Genomic DNA, 24,749 nt, shown 5'->3' on the forward strand with positions numbered 1-24,749 from the left:
ATGGGCTGCCCAGGGAGATGATGGAGTCACCATCCCTGCAGGTGTTTAAGGAAAGACTGGACTTGGCATTCAGTCCCATGATCTGGTTGGCATGGTGGTGTTTGGTCATAGGTTGGACTGTGATCTCAGAGGTGTTTTCCAACCTAACTGATACTGTCATTCTGTGATTCAACCTGCAATACATTTTTTCATTAATTTCAGGTGCTACTTACATTGGGAATGACCTGGTGGTCGTGTGTTACTAACACTACTCTCAAAGGAAGAGTGGAAGTTGTGTATAGTTTCTTGTAAAATCTGTCTCTCTCGACCCTGTAAAAGAACAATAAAATAAAAGAAGGTATTCTTAAATTTCTGTTTAAAAGATGAATTTACTAAGAGTACACAACAAATGTATAAATTACAAGTGTGTAAATATGTGTGTCTATGTTCCATATACTATCAGAAATAATAACAAATCCTTACCTTACAGACATATATAGAGAAACTTGTAATCTTCTTCTGAAACTACCAGACAACAATAGAAACATTTCCATTATTTTCTTCCTATTCTTTATGGCATATATTAGTATGAAACATCATCCACCTCCCCTAATTTTTAGCCTCATCACTACTATTGATACTGACGTAGAGAAATTGTCTTTGTGTTTTGTTTGTCTGAACTTCCACTATCAGAGAGGGAATGGACCTCAAATCTAAGAAAGCTGCTGAGAAGCATCAGCAAGCCTAATCAACGACATGTTCAAGTATAAAATCCCTCTGGCAAGAGCACTGTTTACTGTACACCATTCTTAGCAGATTAGTTTGTGTCAACATAAAATTCCAAGGCAATAAAAGTGTATGAAATGAGAGAAAAGCTATTCACATAATCATGGAGGAATCAAAACCTTTTATGTTGACCAAAGGACACCCTTCGTCTTATATTGCATTCTCTAGCTGCACTACTGCAGCCAGACAATTCTTTTTTGCACTGCTGAAATCAATATTCAGAAACTGCAAAATTGCTCTTGTTTACAAGTAGCTTGTTCACTGGACTAGGAAAGAGTTATTGAAAGAGAACAGGAAATACCACAAAGGAAGACTTTTTACTAGTCAAATACACGAAACACTACGTTTGGAAAAATTATTTTACCTTTTATAACTAACACCTGTAACTGAATTTCAAAAGGTAATTTTATAAAAAACTTTGAAATACTAAGTACAGTACTTTAAAATGTACCTTTCCTGCATTCAGTTCAGAAATAGCTGCCAAAATTTGCTGCCTTGATCCATCTGTTTTAATACCCAACTCTTTCAAATCACCATCAGTAAGTGTGAGGAAAGCTTCCATATCCACCTGCATATTAAAAAAAAAAAGAAATTAAAGAAAAAAGGTTAGACAAATTTATCTATATGAAGATTCATTACTACAGGTTAAAAGTGGTATGTTGGGTTTTTTTAATTGCATAGATTTAATGTAAATATTGTGCAAAAAGAATTTTAAATGAATTACCAGCACCAAATGGTACACACTTTACCACTTTATTGGAAGGCTTCTAATGTGCTGTTAATCATTCAACTAACCACGATAGTACACCTAAAATATTAATGGATTTTTAGGTTTTTTTGCCCATCAAGTTCTGTTAATACAGAATATATAGTCTCCACAGAAATTCCTCTGCCTACAGTGGCAGCTACTTGAATAAACCTAAGGTTTCTCTCTTTTCTTCATCCTTTCCCCCTAAGTATTTCTGGAACTTCAGAATATTGTGTTTACTTTTCCAGTGTCTCCTGAGAAAAACCTAGGTAACAGTTTTTATTATTACAACATATCCATAGGGTTGTGATAAGAACAAAAATCTGAAACTTTTCACATTGATACAACCTTCCCACACTAAGTATATTAATTTCTACACAATGCTCCATTGCCTATCATGTAGAGGAACAATAATATCCCAATCTATTGTGATGAAGCTAAATCATCTGGGCCTGTGCTGAATTTTGAACTCTGTAGCAATGTCAGCTTATGGCATGTCCCTTCACTACCCTTTTCTTTGATCAAACAAACACACAGTATTTGCTCACATCTGATCCTGCCTTAAACATCGGAATGAATTAATTTTACTTATTTTCAGCAACATTTCCTGTCATTGCATCCTTCAGCAAGTCAATGTCACAGCTCTTCTCTATCATGATGCCTACGCTCCCCACTTTAATTCACTATTGCTTATGCACAGTGGATAAAGAAGATAAAGCAGCCATCTCAGTGACTCACAACCCGCTGCTCTCCTTCTGAAAATGAGGTTTCAGCTCTGATTCCAGGGATGATACGGTATGTCCTATGAACTGTTTAGCCACGTTGGATACAGACATATACACAAAAAGCAGAGTGTAACAACAGAGAGAAAAAAACCTCTATGTATAGAAAAGCTGTAAGTTAAGTGTAAAAAGCTCTGCTATTTGCATTATTCTGGAGAATGCCACAAATACCACTTGGTCCATGTTTCAAAGTTCTTTCTGCAACCAGGACTAGTTTTAGAACTTGATTCTGGATCACAAATCTGATGCAACGTCTTATACCCTACTTTCATTAAAACAGTAAAAGATCTTTTAGAAAAGACATACCTCCTGTTCCTCAAATATAGGCTGATATTTCTCAAGTGACAGTTTTTTAAGGATGCCAGTCAGCTCATCTGTAATAACAGGAAAAAAAAAAAGTCAACTCCATAGATTAGAAAATATTGTAATGACCTCAGCATTACAAACTGAAAATACATATTAAAGCCTGTATTTCCCATAGTCATTTATGGCAAGAAAAAAACAACCCCATTTATTCTCCATCAGAAACTGAAACACTGGCTTACTCTGTTCTCACCTAATGACATATACTGTAATTCCATCTAGTCTTACCTTGCTAGGTCAAACACCATTGTATTGCCCTTTCTACCTCGTTAAAAGGATCTTACAAAACCAAACCAGTAAGGGCAACTAAGGCACTTCAATGCCTAAAATGCAGGTGCTTGGCCCCAGATGGCTGATCCAGATTGTGCAGGTTAGACAGCAGAACTCCTCAAACAGGCAAGGAACTGAAAGTCATATTTCTACGTCATCATCCAGGAAAGCAAAGAGTAGAGCAAGCAATCAACCACACACCTGCTCATTCAAAACACTGATACAGCACAGGTCGTTCTGAACCCTCTTCTCCTATGTGCCCAACATCCAGGCACCTTGAACAATGACAGCTGAACTCCAGCTAAGATGAAAACTGGACAGAATTTAAGTTTTACAAGGCCACCTTCCAAGGCTAAGAGCTCTGAATACTGTCTTTCCTTTAAAAGCTTAAGAAAATTAAATGTTGTAGGACCCGACAGTGATTCTTCCTACACTTTTAAAAAAATGTAATTAGCTAAAGAGCATAAGTGCACTTTCAGAAAAACCTGACATTACCTTTCTTAATTACACACTACATAAAGTTTTCTTTTTATTACTTTGCAGTCACAAGTAACTAACTGTTTTTTCCCCTTGAGTACCTAATTGGTCAGTTAAGTATTTAAGTGCTTAGTACTTAAGTTAACCCTTAAGTACTAAGTAGTCAAGAGTCCAAATGAAGATCATGAATTATTACATTATAAAACAAGACTATATTTAATATTCTGCATATAAACTAACTTTCATTTTAAAGACACCACTAGTCCATTACCAAATATACTTTGCTTTCACTTCTTTCACTTCTTTGTCTTTTGACTTTCCCTTTTCTTTCATCATCACTAGAAACATGAAAGAGAATCTCATATTCTAAGCTTCTCAAAAGACATCAAGTACCTTGAGATAAACACACCTCTGTGTACTATTTTGGAAGACTTCTTTACATCGGAGAGTCCACAGACAACTGAAGAGAAAAATTCTAGTTAAGTCTTATTTTCTGCTAGGATTTTGTTGGGTTTTTTTAACTTTAAATTCAACTGACTTGGTATGCCTAACATGATTTGCAAAAGTTGACATGGTCTCAGACAATAAGCTTTAGTACCCTGACATTAATCCATGGGAAAACGCAACCAGTTTTAAAAATGTATCATGGGAACTTCTCTATATTGTTTGATGAAAAATATCATCTTAGAGAAAGAAAAGAGAATTCTCATTGGATGACCCTCAGGTATACTGTTAATAGCTTTTTCTTATAGGTTGTTAGTTACCCTACTCATTTTTCATCCTGCTGGTGTGATTAGAACTGCAGGCCATGATATGGGAAGAAACTTTCAGGGTGTCTGAGTTCAGTCTTATTGTCATAAACAATTAACACCAAACACCTTTCACATACAGAGAATGCCTTCAGAGTAGGCCCTTCATGATTTCTCTTCCTCTAGCCCTCTTCCAGTTCCTGTACTATTACTTTAAGGCTGGACAAACCCTGAAACCTCTCAGTTTTACAACTCTTGTTTAACATGTTTGTCCTGTGCTTCACCACTCTATTTGCTCTACACTTACCTTGTCTGCTTACCTCCATGCCAGGAGCAAGCTAAGGTTCTTGGAGCTCTTACTGCTTTTGCCATGTTACTCCTATTTAGCACCTCCTTTCATACTGTTCTATAGTAGAAGGTAAGATTACCTTTTTCCAAGTTTTCAGAGCCCTCTTTTACTCTCACATGGTTTCGTCTTTCATAATTCTCTACATCACTGGCTCTCAGAATAGGGCCAAGTTGTTGATGGTCCACCAAATGGTTGCCTAAAAAGAAACAAAGAACACCTCTGAATGCTGCTGCCTACTGTTCCTTCACAGTAACAGTCAATGTAAATCAATTTTTGTATTCATTTAAGTTCACTTGAAAGAAAAGTTAACACTACAGACCTTCTGTACTTATTCTTCTCATTACTGCTTGGCATATCAGCATTTGTACTGCTGCTGCTGAATCAAACATCAGTAAGAGAAGCCCTTGAATTAAAGGAGCACTTAACTACAAAAGCTTACAAACACAATGAACCCAGAGCTACTTGGGTTTCTGACAAACAACCTCTGCTACAAGGGAATTCACAGTATCCTGGCATTAGTGCACGGTCACAAAAGTGAGCTTCACTGAGTAAGAGGAGAGCAGCTGATGGCTTGGGGAATTTGCTTCATTATCCAACAGTGAGCTCTCTTGCTTTTATGCATCTCTAAATCAGCAACACTTACGTTATCAAGATCTCATTATAAAATGGCACTAAACATGAAAGGATTTGCTCCAGCAGTCACTAGAGTATGTTACAGCTAAGCCATAAGAAGAGGACAGAAAGAAAGTCAAGTATCACCTGTCTTCAGTGTCAAATGGAATTAGTGTTAATGGACAAAGCTGGCGTAAGTGAAAATAAACCAAAATCAATAGAGACAATTTCAGAAAAAACAAAAACAGTACAAAGTGCCTGCATTCCTTATTTAAAAGGTTCTGAGTCATGTTATTTTCTTCACTTTTTTTGAGATATTTACAAGAGAAAACAAAGTTATTAATACTCTGTTTCCAATGCAGTAAATGACTTTTAAAATGTTGTAATCTAGACCTAAAAGTCTAATTTAAAAGATACTAATCTTACAGGAAAGGTAGTAACATCATAATTCTTTCTTAGGACTCTAAGTTAAAAAGAGGTTGTAATAAGGTTATTTTCACAATTCAGAAAAATAAATGCACTACAGTTCTTCATGTAGCTATGACTTGCTATGGATGAAAAATGTATCTCTGTAGTGATATGATTCTCTTCATTTACTAATTTAAAAAAATCTAGCGTGGAGAAAGTGCATTTTGTACCCTCAGCAAAGGGTGGCAAACAGGACTTAAGCCACGAAGGGGGAAAATGTGGCCACCTATATGCTAGCTTTGAGGTGATACCAGTCTCTCTGTAAAATGGAAAGAATCCCAGGTTTTGGGAGAGAAAAAGGCAGTTACTGCAGGAGAATCAATCTCACTATACGAAACACCATAACATATTTTCTAGAAAGAAGGGAGACCTCACTCTCATGCAGATACACAGTAGTCCAGTACAGTTATACCTTAAACACACAGTATTCTCAATGAATTAATATGCAGTGAGCTACTCACCATCCTCTGTAATAGTACCACTGCTGGAGCCATTGCTCTTGGCGTGTCTGTGAGAAGAAGAGACAGAAGACTCTGTGTTTTGGACCTTTGGAGATGGGGAAGGTGATGGAGAAGGTGTGAGAGTTGGTGATGTGCTTTTAGATGTAGATGAAGTCCCAGATGGAGGTCTTTTGTTCATTTCCAGTTTCTGCTGCAGTTAATGATACACAATCATTTGAGTTAAAGAATAATCACATGAAAGTTTACCTTTACATGATGCTTCAACATTACTTAAGTTGTGTATCATTTCTGAGAGCACGTAGTCACAACTAGAAGATTCTGCTTGACCTTTCTTAGTATAGAAAGTTTCTGCTTTCTATATTAAAATAATAGAAGCGATAGTGATTTTATCCAAGATTAAAGTCTCTCTCCTCAAAATTATAAAGAAAATACATTTATTAATGCTGTAATTTTGTAATAGGAAAATTATTTCTTGTGAACAAATACTGTTCACAAGCACTACAATTTTTCGTTCTCTAGAAGGACTATCTTGGTTTAAGTATAGGTGGCACCTATGCACCACACAGTCTCTCACTCACATCCCCACCTCCCTTGGAATGTGCAGAAGCAGAAGTAAAACTGGCATTAGAAATAAAAACAGTTTAATAACAGAAATAAAGTAAATTACTTTGACTTGAAAATAGGGATTTTCATTCATAGATTTAAGACTCAATTAAAGATTTTCAAAACATATGAGATGCTAATTTAAAGTAGTACTTCATGCTGAATTAACCAGAAACTTGTAGCAAGCACAAACTAAATTTTGGGTGCATTAAGCCCCTTGCTGCACTGGAATGGAAATTTCCAGCCAACCTTCAAATTTATTATTACCTAACAGGAGTCAAGTGATTTATTAACAATTTAGCAAATATTTGATACATTTGTAGCCATGGAAAACAGGAAAATACATGCGTTAAAATGGGTAGTAGAACATATATATTTGTACACATATCAACAGACTTTTCCAAAAACCATCACTGCACCTCATTCCCTAAATTCTTTGATCTACAAATACATTTTGATGTCTGCACTGTATAACCGAAAAAGAAGGTGATTTTTTTACTGGATTACTGAATTCAGAGTTTAAATACCTTTTGTCACCCAGGCTACTGCAACAAACTGATAAAAAAATTGATCTAGGTAACAATTCAAGAAATGAGAATGACTGTGGTCCCTGTCTTTACAATTTTGCTTCTGTGCTGTGGCATAAATGGAACATTTCTAGTTAATGAAAAAGATGCAGATTTAAAGATAAAACTCATTTGAGTGGTAACGTTCTTCGATTACTCTATCCTATGTCAGAATGTAATACTTCCTTAGCCCTGCACTGAATTGACTAGATGTAATATGATACAAACTTGAGAGCTACTTGAAAAGCATCATGAACTCATTTTAACTTTGTCCCAAATTTCCATCTAAATTGTTATTGGTCATTTGTGTTGCAGAATGGTCATCCCTCCCTAGCACATTGTCTGCATTTATTTAAATTACATCATCCTGTAAAATGTTATTCATTTTTTTCTTTTCTTTTCTTTAAAGCTTGCACCATCTCACCCCTCATGGGTAAGTTTTGCAAAATTGATCAGTGTAATATCACTGCATTTTTAGATCAGCTATTTCCAAGTTTAGACAGCATGAACCTAATGAGACAACACAAGCCATTCCTCAATGGATACAGACATTAAATTTCCACCATTTACATTGCTGATTACAATAACACACTGCTAGCCTTTTCAGCCAGGGTGGATCCATATTTGATTGTGTTATCCCACCAGGAATCTCCAAAAATCACCTCAGTTGTGTCATACATTAATATCTATAGTGAGATCCACACTATGACATGTTTTGTTACTGGTGGATAGAAGGAAACTTGTCCAGACATCTAAACCAAGCGCACTGAAAAAGCTGTTGTCTTTCCAAAACAGTGGCATAAATGTTGTTTAAAAATCTTTTCAACAGTACAAAGAACAGCCTTTCCAGAAGATGATCTGCAGCACATTGCACTTCACTACTCCTTTATCCCCTAATGTATCCCACTGTGAGTGGAAACAGTAGATAAACTTCTTAGTGGCAGCATTGTTGCAACAAAAGGTCACAGGATCTGCAGTCCAAAGCTCACTGGCACAGGTATTATCTCTTGGTGGGATGATTAATATAACTGGAGAAAAATGAGACTTTTGGGGGGCACACAAGGAACTCTTCTGAAATTACTTACAAGTTAAAAACAAGCTGAGGGGACATGCTGAGAGTTTAATTAAAACATACTGGCCAGACCACCTCGGAAAGAAAAAGCATTTGGTAGTTGCTCTGCAGACAAGACTTTATTGAGAGAAGAGGATGATAAAGGGGTTTTGTCTACAGGAGAAAGAGATGGATCATTTATAACTCAGGGAGCAGTTACACAGGATAGAAAGGGAGGACAGATTACCATATGCCAAAGAATTAGTATAAATCCTCAGACTATGGTGGTCCAGCTGAGTTAGAAATTTTAGCTCCCAATTTCATCTTTGAAAAGCAACCATTAGCCCCTCCAGAATCAGGATGGACATATCAGAGACAAGGTGACTGTTCACTATTCATGGAAACTGTTTCAGCATTGGTAGTTGCACCTTTTTCTGATTTTTGTCCTCCAGAAATTTCCATGTAATTTCTGAACAATTTTGCAATTTCATTTGTCATTTTTATGTACTGATTAAATATAAATATTGTGTACTGTTGCCATATAAGACAATACAGAATAAGACTGCAAAAGTATTAATTTTATACTCTGGTAATTTTTGTTTCCTCAGGTAAAATTTGAAGAATCTCACTGAAAGATGCAAACAAAGCAAAACAAAATGAGCTGCTTGGAGATTACATAAGCAAAAGTTGGAGAAATTTTGCTCTTGCTCACGTATTCTAACATTTCCAGAATATCAGGCATTTAGAACATAAACTCCAAATTTTGTGTTTTCTTTCTCTTGCTCTCTGAAATGCAATGTTTCTCTATGTAAATAAACCCATCAATTTCTCAATAGTATGTCACATCTTCTGTTATGATGCTGCTTTCCAGTTTGTGTCTCTGCAGATCTTGAAGATTTAAAATCTTAACCGCCAAAAGTGTACAAAGCAGTTAAGAACTTCAAAGTACGTGCACGAAAATGAGGGCAAAGCTATTCCTGGGAATTGACAGGTAAGTCAGCACAGACAGCATGGCCTCAGGAACAAAACCTGACTTAGGTGATGACCTACTGTTTAAAAATAACACCAGTGGAGCAGACTGGTTATGAGTATATTGTTGTGGTCACCATATCCTGGTACAAATTATGTCATACTCTGCATTCAGGTTGAGCCTTTGAAGGGAAACTAGCTGGAGAAACCAACTATACCACTTCAGGGTAAAATCCAGGAATAACTAACATAAAACATTATTTCTGGTCCATAGAAAGAAATAATGAGAAACTGTAATAGTGCAGATCTACCCAAAAATCAAGCATTGCATTTACTTTTTCTTAAAACAAAGTGAAATTAATAATAAAGTAAAATCATGTTTTATTATTAGGTTTCATCTTCTGTTTATAAAAATAAGGTTTGTGGAGTTGAAAAGCTTCCACTAACATACCAAGTGTTCATTCTTTTTTGGCTGTACAGTGTTGTGCACCAGCCACCCATGAATGAGATATGACTTATTTGGAGTGCAAAATTTTACATTTCCCATTACCTTTACAACATTTCCATTGCCAACAACCTGAGCACACTGCAAATCCGACACAGTAGATGAAGGAGTTGACTGGACTGGACTGTGCTGTTGGCTGGGTTTCTGTTCAGGTAAGCCTGCTGCTTTTCTTCTTTGGGCTGCAATCTGAGACAAAACATTATCTGCACTGCCACCTAGAACAAAAAATAAAATAAACCCAGTAAAGGAAACCATACTTTTGAAATGTAAAGGAAACCATACTTTTGTTAACTCTCAAACATTCACTTTCATTTAAAAACTGTCTGGATAAATCATAAGACAATTGCAAGGTTCAGATTTCTACAGCAGAATAAAGAACAGAGATCAGTAGCAGAAGAGGGAAGCCAGCCCTGTCTATACACACACAGAGCTGACTTTCATACCTTTGGACATAGTGTTCATAAGTCACTTCACCACATTGTCTTCAACAACTACAAGGTACAATGCATGCAGCTTTGGTTTTAATTGAAAACTAGCTTTTATTTCAAACAGAAAGTAAGAGCTGGCTCCTATGCCTGCTGCTATGACATGCATGGTGCAATGAGCCTGACCCACCATGGGTGAATCCAGTAAAATCTGCATGAGATGGGCTGACCACTGAGAGCTCTGTAGCAGATGTAAGGCTGTTCTTCCCTTATGTAAGTGTTTGAAGTCCAATCCCGAGTTCTCTAAATTTACAGAAGCTTTGCTTCTACAACGGTAGGAGCACTCAGAAAAAGTTTACTATCTTCTACCATCATCACAAACACTAACTTTTTAACTGAATCAGATACAAATTACTTTCTTATTCAAAATGGTACCTGATCTGTTATGCAGTTCTCCTCCATGCCTGTTAATTCCTGCAATGTTATTAGATCCACCAGAAGAATGGGGAGAATGGTTGAAGTTATTGGAATTTGAAGGAGATGCTGGCCTTCTTGCAAATGCTGGCAATTTAACTGGTCTAGTACCTTTGCTAACAGATGTCTGGAAAACAAAATGAAAAATAATTTGTTCTTTCTTGATTGAGAAAAATAGAGAGCAAACTTCAACTGCTATTTTCTTTATCCCAAGTTCTGAAACTTGCACTGAAGAACAAAGGGGATATCAGAAAGAATCTTATTCTACATATACATATATACTGAATATATACCTATATAAATATATATATACTGAATACATTTATTCAATGAAATAAATTACAACACATTAAGCCATTAATTCTTCTTAATCTTTGACCAACGAAAATGAGCATATATGATGCACCTCAGATATGATATACACAGTATTATGAGGAGTAGGGAAGCAAAAAAATTATCACATGTGAAATTTCTTTCCTGCAGAATCCTGGCTTTGTCTCTCTCACCTTACAAAACAGCTACCACCTTCCCATCCATCACATATTTGTTTCTTACAAACTAAGCTGCAAGAAGTGATATAAACTTGCTCTCCACCAGTTGTATTTCTATATTCCCTGCAATCTAAACAGCCAGCTGCACCACTTTATTGAGTTTTATTAAGTGAGGCACTACTGATCCAGCTATACACTACCCAAATCCTCAGCCACTTTTCTTTTGCTTTTACACCACTGGCCACTGCCAGCTGCTTGACATATGAGCTTTTGCAGCTCAGGTTTTTAATATTTCTTACTCTGTTGCTCAAATCACTTCTTCCATCTCCGACTTACTGTTTCCCTCCTTCCTACACCTTCAGCAAGATCCTTCATTCCCCACAGAAGGACTTATGGCTAGTCCTTCCCTACCCCTCACTTTATACACATGTCAATTTTCCAGCTATGTTACTACAATCATCTTTTTTGGGATGATAAACACATACCTTCCTGTTATGTCACTTTCCTTATTCTGCCTTATTCCTCCTAAATCACCTCTACTGGTATTAAGCCAGCATCCACATAAAAAAAGGAAAGAGAAAAAAAATTCCTCCTAAATGTCTTCACTGTCCCATGTCTAGAACTGACATTGAAACACAATTCTGGACTGGTCTTCTCTACATGTAGTTATTACAGTCTACATTTAGGGGAGTTAGCACTTCTCCTTTAAATCCTCCAACTATGAAAGAGAAGGCTGTCAAAGTTGTTTAATTTCCTAGCTCAAGACAAACCACCTAGTTTACTCTTGGCTTGCCTTTTGACTGAAAGCATTGTAGAATCAGGAAAGCTCCTTCTATTAAAAAAACATAAATAATCAAGACTTTTTCCAATTTAAAGCTGTGTGCCTTCGAGTCCACTTGATCACTACTTGCTACAATTTTATCTATTGCTAATTTTCAGCATATTATGTCTGTATATTGGTCTTACTGATATTTCTTCCTTCCTGCTCAGTTACTAAAAATTGAGCAATTTTCATTCTTTTCCACTGTCCCTGGTCTTTTTTTCAAATCAGAGCAGTTTCTACCACACTGTTGGTGGTTCTGGTTAACAGCAAAAAAACCCCAAAAACCCCAAAAAAACCAAACCAAACAAAAAACCAAACAAAATCAATAATCCCCCAAAACCAAACCAAATTTAAAAAAATGTTGTTTCACTTCATACAGAACTTTTGTTTCATTATGCTCCTTACATACAGATGTGCATTCTTCCTAAGCAGCACTGCTTAAATGGACAAGCCATTGCTGAAACAGTGGGTTAAAAGAAATTTCTAATCAGAAACAGAATGGCTCACCAGACAATGGGGCAAGGGCATAGCACAGTATTTTCATACACATTTAGTTTGCTTACTATATCAGAGTTTCCACTGCTGTTAAAATCGTGCTTGACTGCTCTCTGTGGCCAGGCAGTTCTCATCTGTTCAGCTTTGCCATCCTTGCTGAGTCGGGTTCGGTCAGAATTCCAAAGCTCAAAGCTTGAGGGTGGTAAGAAAGGTGGTATCACTGCTTTCAGCTTATCACTGGGCAGCCTGGTAAATGGAGCACTGCTCCTCAGCTGAGAAAGGGGAACAAAGAAAAGGTTGGGGAAAGAGTCACTTCTTAAGAAAGTTTACTGGGACCTGGTGATGTGGTTTCAAAATACTAAGTTAAGCAAAAAGATGAAAACACATTTGAAAAGAACAGAAATGAGACACAAAAGTACTATTTGAGGAGAAGCACAAGACATAATAACAAGAGAGAAACCAATGAACACTGTGGTAACCCTCAATATTATGCTTATTCATTTGATGCAATGAGTATAGCTCATTAAGCGGCAGAAAACTGTCTCTTCCATTACCGGGCTAAATATTGCTCAAGTTGACTTTCACAAGAATAACAATGAATTTCCAAAGAAACAACAATGCAGACCTCTCTGTATTCCCAGACTGGATGACTGGAAACAGTGAGCAACTGCATGTTCCTGCTGTATGTGTACTGCAGAAAGAGACAAAAACACCTCAGCTGATTTTGCTCCCTGGAGTTCTGTCAGTCAGTCATATCAAAAGTTCTTACAAAAGAACTCAAACTTCTTTTGAAAGAACATAAAGATAATAACCATCCAAATTTAATGACATCACCAGGGAGAAAGCTGCAGGGGAATATAAAGCTATAGCATAACAAAAGAAGAAACAGAATAACACAAATACACCTCCCAAACTAGATATTTCATGGTTGTGTCTACTAGTGATTTCCATTGTACCATGTTCCATCCATGTTTTCCTCACTTCATAATAGTTGTCAGGAACTAAGCAGCTGTTCCATTTATTTTACTATTTCATTGCTGATCAAACAAAGGTATGGATAACTCTTGAAAGAAGTCTGTACAGCTTCCATATCACACTACTTTTAGTACTTTCTAGTCTAAGAACTACTGGGATATCAAAGCCTATCAGTTCATGTCTAGTGACTACAAACAAGCTCTTTTTCTAGAAGTGACTTGGACAGGAGGCAAAAAACTGCAAAAATTATGGGAGCTACATGACCCTCTGAATTAGGCTGAAACACCAAAAACACTGCAACATACCATAGTTTTCAATAATTCATCGTCCTTTTCTCCTTTCACGGTGTTTGCACCTGAAAAATACATAAATTATGTTTTGTTTTTTACATGTTTCTACTTCTGTTTCTAAGGTTAGCTCATTGCTTTTAAACAACCAACAGCTTTACCCTCAATACGCACACAGTATGAGTGACACTCCCATGCACCTCAGCTAAAGTTAAGCCAAGTCTTACTTTGCATTCAGACAGTGGGGAATTTTTATGGAAGATATTAACACTTTTCAGTGACTGGTCTTAATTTAATGGCGTTTACTAAAAAACAGTAACATGGTTCTATTAGTATTTTCTGCTTAAATGCTACAGCACTCAGCACGATCAACAACAAGTACAAACATCTCTCTTTCTACAGACTACAAATACATTACGTTTTTTCACTTATATTAAGCTAAAGCAGAACTAAACCAATAAATCAGAAATAATATCATCCCAACCACCCCACAAGAATTCATTTCCCACAATACAACTCTGCCTTTACCACTAGATTTGTTATTTGTGTTCCAAGCTGGAGCAGCATCAAGGTTTCCAGAGATGTCTGTATCACTCTGTGAGGCTACTTTTATAGTGGAATTTAATGATGGTTCAGCCTCATCCGGAAAAGGCACAAACTGATTAGAAGGAAATCCATGGCGCAATGTCTGAGTCAACTTCAGCTTGCGGAATCGATTGGACATCCTGCTCCACCAGGACTAGATTGAAAAGAAGACACAACAATTTAATTCCAACTAAAAGGAAAAATAAAAGAGGAAAACAGATGTATAATTAAGCAATCATTAGAGAAGCGATAATTTCACCAAGGAGTTTTTGAAAAAAGGTAAAAAGCAATGCTAAAGTGGTTTGCAGTTACCAACAGAATCCTTCAGCGTAATTTGCATGCGTAATAATTATCTCTTCCCTTATTTTTCACATGGAAAATATTTTAAAATGTGTTTCCACAGTACCTGGAAGGCCAAAGTAGATAGAAGTATTAGGGCAATTTGAATAGGGAATTTTTGCAGCTACATAGAAAATATTTAATTTTCCCATTAACTTCCAATTTCACCATAGATTTTTACTCTCTCTGGAATCAATGAGTGGCATCTCTATTTTATGCTTTTTGTAGGTGTGCATATGAGGTTATGTAATCTGCATCAAAGCTTCTTGCCAAGATTTTCAAAACCAGTGGCAAACTGTAAGAGTTCTGATAATATTTCTGTCAAACTAAAGGTCCACATCCATACAGTGCTTCTATATAGATAATTTAACCAGACTGGGAAGACTATAAACTGAAAAAGAGCAAGGCAAGGAAACAGCAGCTGTGAAAACAACACAAACCTTAGGACTATGTACCTATAACCTCCATCCATACACATATCACATATGTGGAAACTGTTATGCAAAAAGACTTTGCTCAAAGTAAAATTTATTCAAATATTCACAGACCTGCACATTTTTACAGGCAGACAGTGCAAGTTGCTTCAAGTCTTCAGTAAGATATTTCTCTAGACTATACAAAACCTATGCCTTTTGCACAAAAAATTATGTAGCTTCTAGGTAAATCAGATTGTAAGTACCTTCTGATTATTTATTAAGTTTCTCCTTCTCTTTCTGGAACACTTTTTTAAAAAACTAATGTTAAAATAACAACACCTCATCAGGGTAGCTTTAAGTGATAGCAAATCCAGGTAACAACCCTTTCTCACAATACATATTCTTCTCTCTTCTTGGCATTTAATATTTTTCAACTACTCACTGATACATGTCTTTGCAACTTTTTTATACTTATCCTCTACCTATTAATCCTTGTAGCAGAAGACCAATAAAAACATTTTAGATCTGCACAGAGCATTAGTAATGTATAGAGTTCTCAGACCTCTGTATCTCTTTGGTGTCACAACTAATAAAGATTTCCATTACTTTCAGCAACAAAGATCTGACGAAAAAAGGCAAGAGAGACAAATAGCTCTGAGAAAGCAATAAAACCCACAGTTCAGCATTTATTCACCTTCCAAAGGAACTGGAAGTTCATCTAGCTTTACCATAGACTACAATGAGCTTACAAAAGAGAGTGCTTGCACTTCTTGGTTTTGGTCACTGAAGCTACCTTGCTTTCTGTAAGAAAGATCACTTCTAACTGCCCATCATCTGTTACTCCTACCCACAGTGCTTCTGCTCCCTGAACATACACTCACACCACAAACTACCCCAAAATGGAGTAAATACAGCCACTACGGTACCAGACAAAAATCACTGCTCTCTGGCAAGAAAGTAATGGCACTGGAGAGGTTCACCTTGTCTTCTGGTGTTCACAGTATGATGGTCTGATCTTTGGAGTTTTTAGTTTGCTGTTGTAGGAGTTTGCAGCCTCTCCATATACCCCAACCACATCACACATGTACAGAAGCTGTAATAAAGGGCTTTAAATAGACTGAGGCATTCAAGTAACAAAAATTCATTCCTGGTTAAAAATAGTGTCTATAAAAAGGCTGAAATCTAGCAGCAGTGGGAGAAGGCAACAGTATCAAAGAACTAGAAAAATGGCGTTTCCATTTTAGAAATACCTTAGACATTTGTAAAAATGCTAGGAATAAAAGATTAAGGGGAAGAACTAGAAATCTCTGCCCTCAAATAATTTTAATCTAGAAAAGAAACTGAATGTAGTAATTCACACTGCTCTAAGACTGACATTGAGAGTGTAATTTGCTGAAGAAGAACGGGCAAGAAGAAAAAAAACAAAGGAAATAAAATTTTTGCATATGGAAAAGGGACAACTTTGGTTTTGAAGCTTTTGGGAGGAAAGGGTTAAAATCAAATAAGAGAAGGGAAGAGTTCCTGCTCAAAGTGACCTTTCAGCTGGGAATGTGAAAAATGTAGGTGTGGGAAACTCCATTCATTATGCCTGGTGTTGTTCATCCTCTGCCTGACTGGAGAAGTAGAATTTCTGTGCAGAGGTAACACACTCTCACAGCCACACCCAAAGCCCTTACTTAGAGGATGAACTAAACCTATTGAAGCCTGGGTCCCTGTGCATCTCTGGCACCCAGCCTTGTCCTTGAGGTAACAAAATAAATCTTCTCCTTGCATTTCAGCTGTGGCTTGGTGGTTGCCTTGGTTACCCACCCGTGTTGATTCACACAGAGGCCATGAAATGGTAAGAAACAAATCAGTTAACAGTTCTTGTGCGATAGAGGTGAAGAATGAGATCATGAATATCCACTATGTTATCAGCAGGTAAAGGAATAGGGGCCAATGCAGTGCACAAACTAAAATTAAAAGAAACATCACAAAAAGTCTACTAGTTAATGACAAAAGTGCTCAAAGAAGAGGTGAAACTGAAAAGCATTTATTTTTTTAAACTTTATAAGCAGCCTAGCTGTAATCAGGTATTTTAGTATGAGTACCATTAACAGGAGGAAGGCAGGAATATATGTGCATTTGCTTAACAGAGTAAGAGTATTTAAATGAGAACTAGACAAATTAGAACCAGACAATATTGATTAAAATTACCCCAGGTTAATTATAGGCAACATGACCTCTGAATAAATATTATCTTCACTAAAAAGTATGGAAGAAGTTACAGAAATCAGGCAAAAGGCAAATATACAATCACTGAAAAGGGAAAATCTGAAAATTTACTGATCAAAATGCTTACCATGAAAAGGCATAACTGAAAAAACTTCTTATGTCATCACAGCTCATAAGACACAGCCAGCATAGGTTTGTTGAAAATAAACTCTACCAAATGAATCTCTTTTTGACAGAATAACCAGTCAAGTGAGCAGAAGGGAAGAAAAGTTGGAATGCAGCTTGACTTTATTAAAGCTTTTATTGCTATTTCATGTAGCATTCATCAAACAATTAAGAAAAATATGGTTCAAGTAAAATTAATAAAGGGAAAAGACCACAGCCAAAAAATGAGACAAATTGCAAATTATTTGATCTCAAACTGGGAGAACATACTTTGTGCAATAGATTTGGGAATGTTCACTAACAACTGCAGCAATGAAACACAACATATTTTTCTGTAGTCTAAGGAAGACATCCATCTAGACAGTTTTGTAATCACCTTTAACACTCTAAATTTAAACACTGCCAAATTGACATTTTTCAGTGGAGGTTCAAGCTGGCATGCAAGAAGAAATCAAGTGTACTAATGTAGGAAAAAAAAGCAAGGAAATAAGCAGGTGTACTAAAGAAAAAAAATCAATCACAACATAGCAGAAACTCAGTATAGATGCACAGTGTTACTGCTGAAAAAGAAAAAAGTGAATTTCATGGGCAAAAAGGAAACACATCTGTGACAGAGTTTTTGTATGCCACTAAGTGATACTGTGACCCTGGTCAGAATCTCACCACTCATTTTAGAATCCTCATCTTGACAGATAACATACATACTAGAAATAGTCAAAAGTTTAGGAATCAAAACATACAAACAAGGAAATTTGCATTAATCAATTTTGTTTAGACTAGAAAAAAATATTAAATATTATAGTTCTTCGAGTATTTATACAGTTCTTACAAAAATGAAGGTGACCACTGAACAAGATTCAATCAATTTAATGGGCAACAAAAGGAAAAATTTCAGGGTGAAAAAAATTCTAACCCAAAAAAGCATCAAGCAGTGGAACTGGGTGCTAATGGAAAAACCATGGGATATGGGAATCTTCACTACAGTGAAAGAAGAGTGAACTGAATATCTATCAAAGATGTTCTTTGTGGATTTGTTCTGTCTCCTGATGCTAAGGCAAGTGAGCCTTATGAATTCCCTCTCACTCTCACATTTCCATGACCCTGCAGACCGTACACTCAGTCATTTGCACTGATCTAAACAAAACAATGGTGTAGAGTTGCCGTAAATTTCTTTTGTTCACAGTTCCAGCTCACCACAGGGCAGCTGTTCACACAGAAACACGGTTGCTACAAATCCCAGGAGAGGTCCCCTCACCACAGCCATACTGTTCCAAAGAGTCATGCCTATTATGACATTGCCCTCCAGCAGAAAATCTGCAAATATCATTTTTATCCTTTAGGAGTATTTGTAAGAAGAGTAAGATATGTAAGATATATAAGATACTCATGGTCAGACAGGCTGATTAGCAAAGCATTAAGAAGTGATGGAAGAATGGATTACATAGGCTTACAACTTGTATTTTTAATAGAACTATACAGAATACAATTTCTGCTGAAAAAGTTTGATAATGACTAGTAAGCACTGTAATACTCTGCAGCTTTGAGGCCAAATACTTAAATATTCCAGATTATTAAATTCATGTCAATAATTGTGCCTGTATCCTTATCACTGGCAACTAGTTTTTTTTTCACCTCACGACCTTTTATGACCCTAATTCAAGCCTTTGCGTCATAACACTGCAAGGGTTGCAATCCAATCCATTGCTGATCTGTATTCCATAGAGCCAAAAGCTATTCTGACAGTCTCCCATGTATGTAAAATAGCTCTGTCTAAATTGACAACGAAGTTGTATCATATTGAATGATAGCATAATCATATGAAAACAATCACATGTTCCTTTATAGTTAAAACTGCAAAACAGATTTGAGCTGAAGCAGAACTTTAAATGGTCTTTAAAATTCATGTCAAAAATAGCCTGGAAATTAACATTACTTTTTTCAAGATCCTGGTAATATTCATGCTTAAAGAATGACATCATGGACTCCAGAAAATTCTGAGGTACACTACACATGCACCATAATTAAAGATTATTCACTAAATAAACTGATGCCCGGAAACAGGCAACAACAACAAAACTAACTCTTCTTCCTTCTCTTTTTCAGTCAATGAAAGTTGGAGTATCTTTGTTGAGTTGGCATACACTTATTCTAACTCTATGTTGTTTCCTATTGGACCTCCATCAGTTTTGAGTTAAGGATTCAGCATGCCAGATGACATGTAAGCCTCAAGTACACACTCCTCCACAACTCTTCAAATTAAAATCTCTGCTATGATATTTTTAATTTTCAATGTCAATAGCCTGTTACCATTTATGGCTAGGAAGGAGTCTACCCTCTGTCCAGATTTAAAAGCAAGATCATAATGGAAATTGAGTTCCAAACTTATTAACATGGTACCTTCCACTTAATCATGAGATCTATTTCTAGGCACTGAAATGCTTCAATGCAAATGCTTCAATGCCTTGCTACCTGATGAAAAGGAAGTTAAATACCTGCTACACTCCACAAAATCAGAACATACTGTCAACGAGGAATTCAGAAACACACACAACTCCCCAACAAACCCAGTTACATATTAGATCCAAAAGACTTAGCAATTATTTTTTCTGCTTATACATTACAGGAATTAATGAGGTTTTACCAAGAATGAATATATTTACCTTTAGGCCTCCTTTGTCATCTGGCAAGATCGGGACATTTAAGGATTGCCTACTTCTGGAACGAGGCAGAGATGATCTGTTGTTCACTTTATTCTTGTCTTTATCTACTTGCATGCATGCTGATGCCAGTAACCTTACAAGCTCTGTATCTAAAAGGAAGCAAATTAAGATAATGTTTGGCCTTTTTTGCTTTCCCGAATTACAACCGATGCACTGACATTTTCCCTGTAAATCACATATAAGTAGCAATTGATCTACCTCTCAAACACAAAGCAGATGAACCCCCAAACCTTTCTTTCTTGACCTATTTTCCCATGTCTTCTCTCCATAATTTGGGCTGCAGTCTTACCATCTCTCTAAAGGTTTTTATCAATATAAATAAGCATGCTACTCAGCTGGAATCAGTCATGTGTGACCAAGTGAACTGCCCTCTCTCACACTTTGTACAAGTTAAGAACAATATTGAGATGTTCCCTTTTCTCACCTGGCACAGAAGAGAGTAGAGAAAAATGAATATTCTTTCTTCAAGTGTAGGTTGCAGAAAGAAGTTCGAAAGTAAATCCCAAAGAGAAAGAAGATGATCAGCCTGGACAATGAAGGGACTGAAAATAAATGGTAAGAAAAACATGGACAAAAAAGAAGTAAGAAAAAAAAGTAAGAGGATGAAAAAAGAATAAGCATGACAGGAGACAGGAAAGCAAAAAAAACAAATTCTGTAAATCTGCATTTTGTACAGGAGTCAGGTAGGATTTTCAGAAAGGCAAAGAGAACTGAACAAGAGAGAAAGAAGTAGCGAGACAAACTATTCTGCTGCAGAAGTTAGGTCTAAAATAATTCTCTGTATTTATTGTCTAAAATGTTGCACTATTAGTGATCTACCTTTGACACAGAAAACAATCTGCTAGTAACCATGACCACCATAAGGTGTAAATTCAGAGACTTCATAAGCAGTAATGGGTTTTGGCTTCAGATAAATCAATTCAGGTACCAAGGAAGATTAACAATAACAAATTATGTATGTAAAAAAAATTGCAACAAAAAGTGAATGTGTTTCATTCAAGCCTCCCCAAAGCATGCTGTCTTGTCCTACAGCACTCCCACACAAACAACCTGAACCCTGAGGTGTGATTTATTCTCGCTGGAGGTTCCATCAGGAGTTCCCTAGTTCTGTTCCCACTGCGCTCTCTCTGTCCTGGCCCTTTGCTGCTCTTTGTCAAGGGGCAATTTCTACCTCCAGCTCATAGCTCTGTGCTAATGACACTACAGAATACCAGTGCCCCCACAATCAAATGCCACACAGCTGGCTCTGGTGACACAAACAGCACAGTTTTCAAGCATCTTCAGAACCAAAAGCAAGAGGAATGCACGAAATCTGTTATCCCATAAACGTATACACTCATCTAACCAATTAAGTGAACCCCCATCACTTTCAGACAGTGTCCTTTCTTGGTCCAGTCCAGCCTAGACATAAGAGGATACTTCCTAGCAACTGCAATGTATTTTCTAGATTGGAAGGAATGTATATTTGTTTATATTGTGCATTTCTCCACAGCATTTTGAAATAGCATACCTGGATCATTCAGCAGCATTATCAAGTCAAACGCTGTGTAACCATTTTTCGCACGAAGGTTAACATCAGCTCCTTGATTTAACAGATACTTTACAACATTTTTGTTTCTTTAAGGAAAGAAAAAAAGGCATTGATCACATTAAAGAACAAGTAAATGAAGAAAGAAGCACCCAATACTCTATTTGCAGCCTTTTATAACATTATTCCTGAATCAGAGACCAGTTTTACACATTCTACAAATAACTTAGTGTAAAATTTGTTCACAAGCTCTTCAAAAGCTCCCACAAGTCCTTTATCAGTCACGTTTACTCAGTATGACTTACATTAATCAACATGCAGAAAGTTAGCCTTAAAAACACCATTTGAGTATCAGCTTCCTAAGCTGATCCTTTGGAAGTGACTGCAATATGTTGCTAAACACCTTTCCAATGAAAGCCATTAATGCCTAGGGCAGAAAAGCAGATGGAATGACAAAGGACATTTCAGTAGTCATCACATGCCATCACTAAATCTTCAATGCAACCTCATTTTCACAGCTTGCACATTAAGAAATTGCATACAGAAAAGCCAAATTGACTGAAGATAACTTATAAACTTCAAACAGTACTTCACCTAATTACAGCTATAAATTTTATAATTGAGAGGGCACATCATCACTTCCCTGAGGTGCTTAAAATGCAAAAACAATCAGCATTAAATGCCAACCAACACAAACACCTCCAACAAAAGCTCCTCAAAGCTAGCTGCATAAAAGACATTCACCATCCTGCTCCAGTTAGCCCCTCTCCCCTCTGATACACCTGAGTAAATAAGCAGGACTAGCCTTGTGAGTTAAAACCAATACTTCAATTCAGCCTATGAAATATCTGAACAGAAAACAAAGCTAGGGAAAATATATTTAATATTAAAACTCTTTAACAGTGACTGACCTTGTATAAAATCAGACTTTGACATGCATCAGCAACACAGAGAAAAAACATTCTCAAGCACCAACAGGTAACTGCAAATTCTAATAATGAAGCTGAAAAATGGATCTCAACATCTCCACTTCAGAGCATCATTTCCTATTCAGATTACATTTCCACTCCTGAACTCACTCCACACAAAATCAACCTGAAATGGAGGATGACTGTTACTCCTCTCTTCTAACAAAAATTCTGCTTATCCTCACTACAGCTCCTCTGAGTATTTCCTATTACTTTCCTACTCTTCTTTAGAACTATCATCCCTCCATCCTGCTCTCCAGTCCTGCACCTTGTGAGCACACAGAGACATCACTTCTTAGTGCCTCTGGCTCAGAGAGACCTTGCCTGCTCCCTCCTTCAAGCCCTTCACACTACTGGTGGTCCTGAGAAAGGGTTAGCTGAGGCTCTGTGGAGCTCAAAGATTTCCAGATGTTATGAAAACTTGCAACTCTCCATGCTAAGAAAAAGGCTCAGATACAAAGTATAGAATTACAAGGATAAGTATTATGCACCTGAGGTGGCTTTACACACAAGGCTCTTGTATATTTCAAGTGCACTACCTCCACTTGAACTATGATTACTCATCATGGTAAAACTTAGCACAGCAACTCTACTTCTGCAGCCTTCACGCTGCTCTTCTATTGATCCAGATGTCCCTGGAGTCAGTCCTGCTGTCATTATTTACCTATGACAACATACAACACTGAGAGGGTTTCATAGCTGGCTGTGATGCTGGGATTATCTTGGGTGACTTGAGACATCTTTTATCTTTCATGGATAGCTCTAAGTTCCCAAGAAGTCACACTCTCATTTCCAGGACTGGGATGTCCTTCTGGTCTTTCCACTGAGCCAGTGTCCTTTAGACAGCTTTACTTAAGCATGAACAACATCAAACACTCCTTAAATTCCACTACCACAAATGTTAAGCATATTAACAAAATTAACTTACAAAGTTTCAAACTTACAAAGTTGACTGATATATTAGGGAAAAGACTTTTCATAATCCCGTCCTCCAGTAAACTGAACAGCCAGCATCTGAACACATGCAGGACTAACTCTTGTATGTGCTTGCACAAACAAGTACCTGAGTACCAGCAAGGGGACATGCTAGCAGCCCTGCCCATCACTTTGTGCTGGCTGCTCCTATTCCAGCAGTGCACTGTGTGACTGATGCTATGTGAAACAGCTGCACCAGAAAATCTGATCTTAGTGCACTTCTGTCACTACTATCAATAAAGGTCCCAAGAACTACTTCAGAAAATTTCCCAAGGCAATGACAACTTGACCTCCTATTTTTCCTTTTTGTTGCATTTATATAGTCCAAGCAGATCTGCTGACTGAAAAAAAAAAATCTGGTTTTGAATACCTGCCTTTATACTATTAATGTACTACCACTTAAGAGAACCTTCACCTTGCTGCAGGCCTTACCTACAACAAAGAAAAGTTCACCTTCCAGAACTGAATATCCTGTATTCAAACAGTGTTATAGATATCACATGTGAAGTACCAGCCAGGGCAATTTCTGAGGTCTGACTCCCAAGCAGCTACTTAGATTTACGAAGGAGCTTTACAGAAAATGAAATTATTTTGGCTGCATTTCCAAAAACTCGATGAAAACTAAAGGCTGAACAGAAGAACACAGAAATGGTTTTACAACTGGAAAATGTGGTACATGGAAAGCTGATTGCCTTAAAGTTTCACAACTTCATGCAGACTTACAACCCTGGCAGGAGGGGTGATAGAATCTTTCACAATACTTAAAAACATCAAAGGATGGAAGCTGAAGTATGCACCAAGGCTCCTGGGGACTGCCTGGAGCACCATGTTCCCAGTACTTACTAAGCTTGCTTCAGGTTCCCAAATGCTTTACCCATTCTAAAATCTAAATATCACAGAATCACAGAATAACCTGAATTAGAAGGGACCCACAAGGGCAGTTGAATTCAAGACTGTAGAATCCCTGCACAGCACTATCCCCAAGAGTCACACCATGTCTCTGAGTGCTTTGATCCAACACTCCTTGAACTCTGTCAGGCCTGGTGCTGTGACCACTTTCCTGGGGAGCGCCTTCCAGCGCCAAACCACTCTCTAAGCGAAGAACTTTTTTCTAATATCCAACCTAAACCT

The 24,749-nt window shown here is 37.0% G+C and overlaps 1 protein-coding gene across 5 annotated transcripts in view; it reads right to left on the bottom strand.

The window, feature by feature from the left end:
* The window catches only part of ANKS6 (ankyrin repeat and sterile alpha motif domain containing 6), a 40,573-nt gene that overhangs the window by 6,966 nt on the left and 8,858 nt on the right, over positions 1-24,749 (bottom strand). For 4 of the 5 annotated variants that reach the window (XR_010028802.1, XR_010028807.1, XR_010028808.1 and 1 more), the window contains exons 5-16: positions 21,658-21,764; positions 20,088-20,236; positions 14,237-14,447; positions 13,727-13,776; positions 12,515-12,718; positions 10,599-10,764; positions 9,784-9,953; positions 6,045-6,234; positions 4,583-4,699; positions 2,602-2,669; positions 1,217-1,333; positions 213-309 (exon numbers count right to left, since the gene is read on the bottom strand). Coding sequence is in view for 1 of the 5 variants with exons in the window: in XM_063164366.1 (XP_063020436.1) it covers positions 213-309; positions 1,217-1,333; positions 2,602-2,669; positions 4,583-4,699; positions 6,045-6,234; positions 9,784-9,953; positions 10,599-10,764; positions 12,515-12,718; positions 13,727-13,776; positions 14,237-14,447; positions 20,088-20,236; positions 21,658-21,764 (1,646 nt within the window). In the remaining 4 variants the exon portion in view is untranslated. The remainder of the gene's footprint in view (positions 1-212; positions 310-1,216; positions 1,334-2,601; positions 2,670-4,582; positions 4,700-6,044; positions 6,235-9,783; positions 9,954-10,598; positions 10,765-12,514; positions 12,719-13,726; positions 13,777-14,236; positions 14,448-20,087; positions 20,237-21,657; positions 21,765-24,749) is intronic. The other variant, XR_010028804.1, reaches the window with a different exon arrangement.

The sequence above is a fragment of the Melospiza melodia genome, chromosome 1 (assembly GCF_035770615.1).
Source record: "Melospiza melodia melodia isolate bMelMel2 chromosome 1, bMelMel2.pri, whole genome shotgun sequence".
NCBI classification, from domain to species: Eukaryota; Metazoa; Chordata; class Aves; order Passeriformes; family Passerellidae; genus Melospiza; species Melospiza melodia.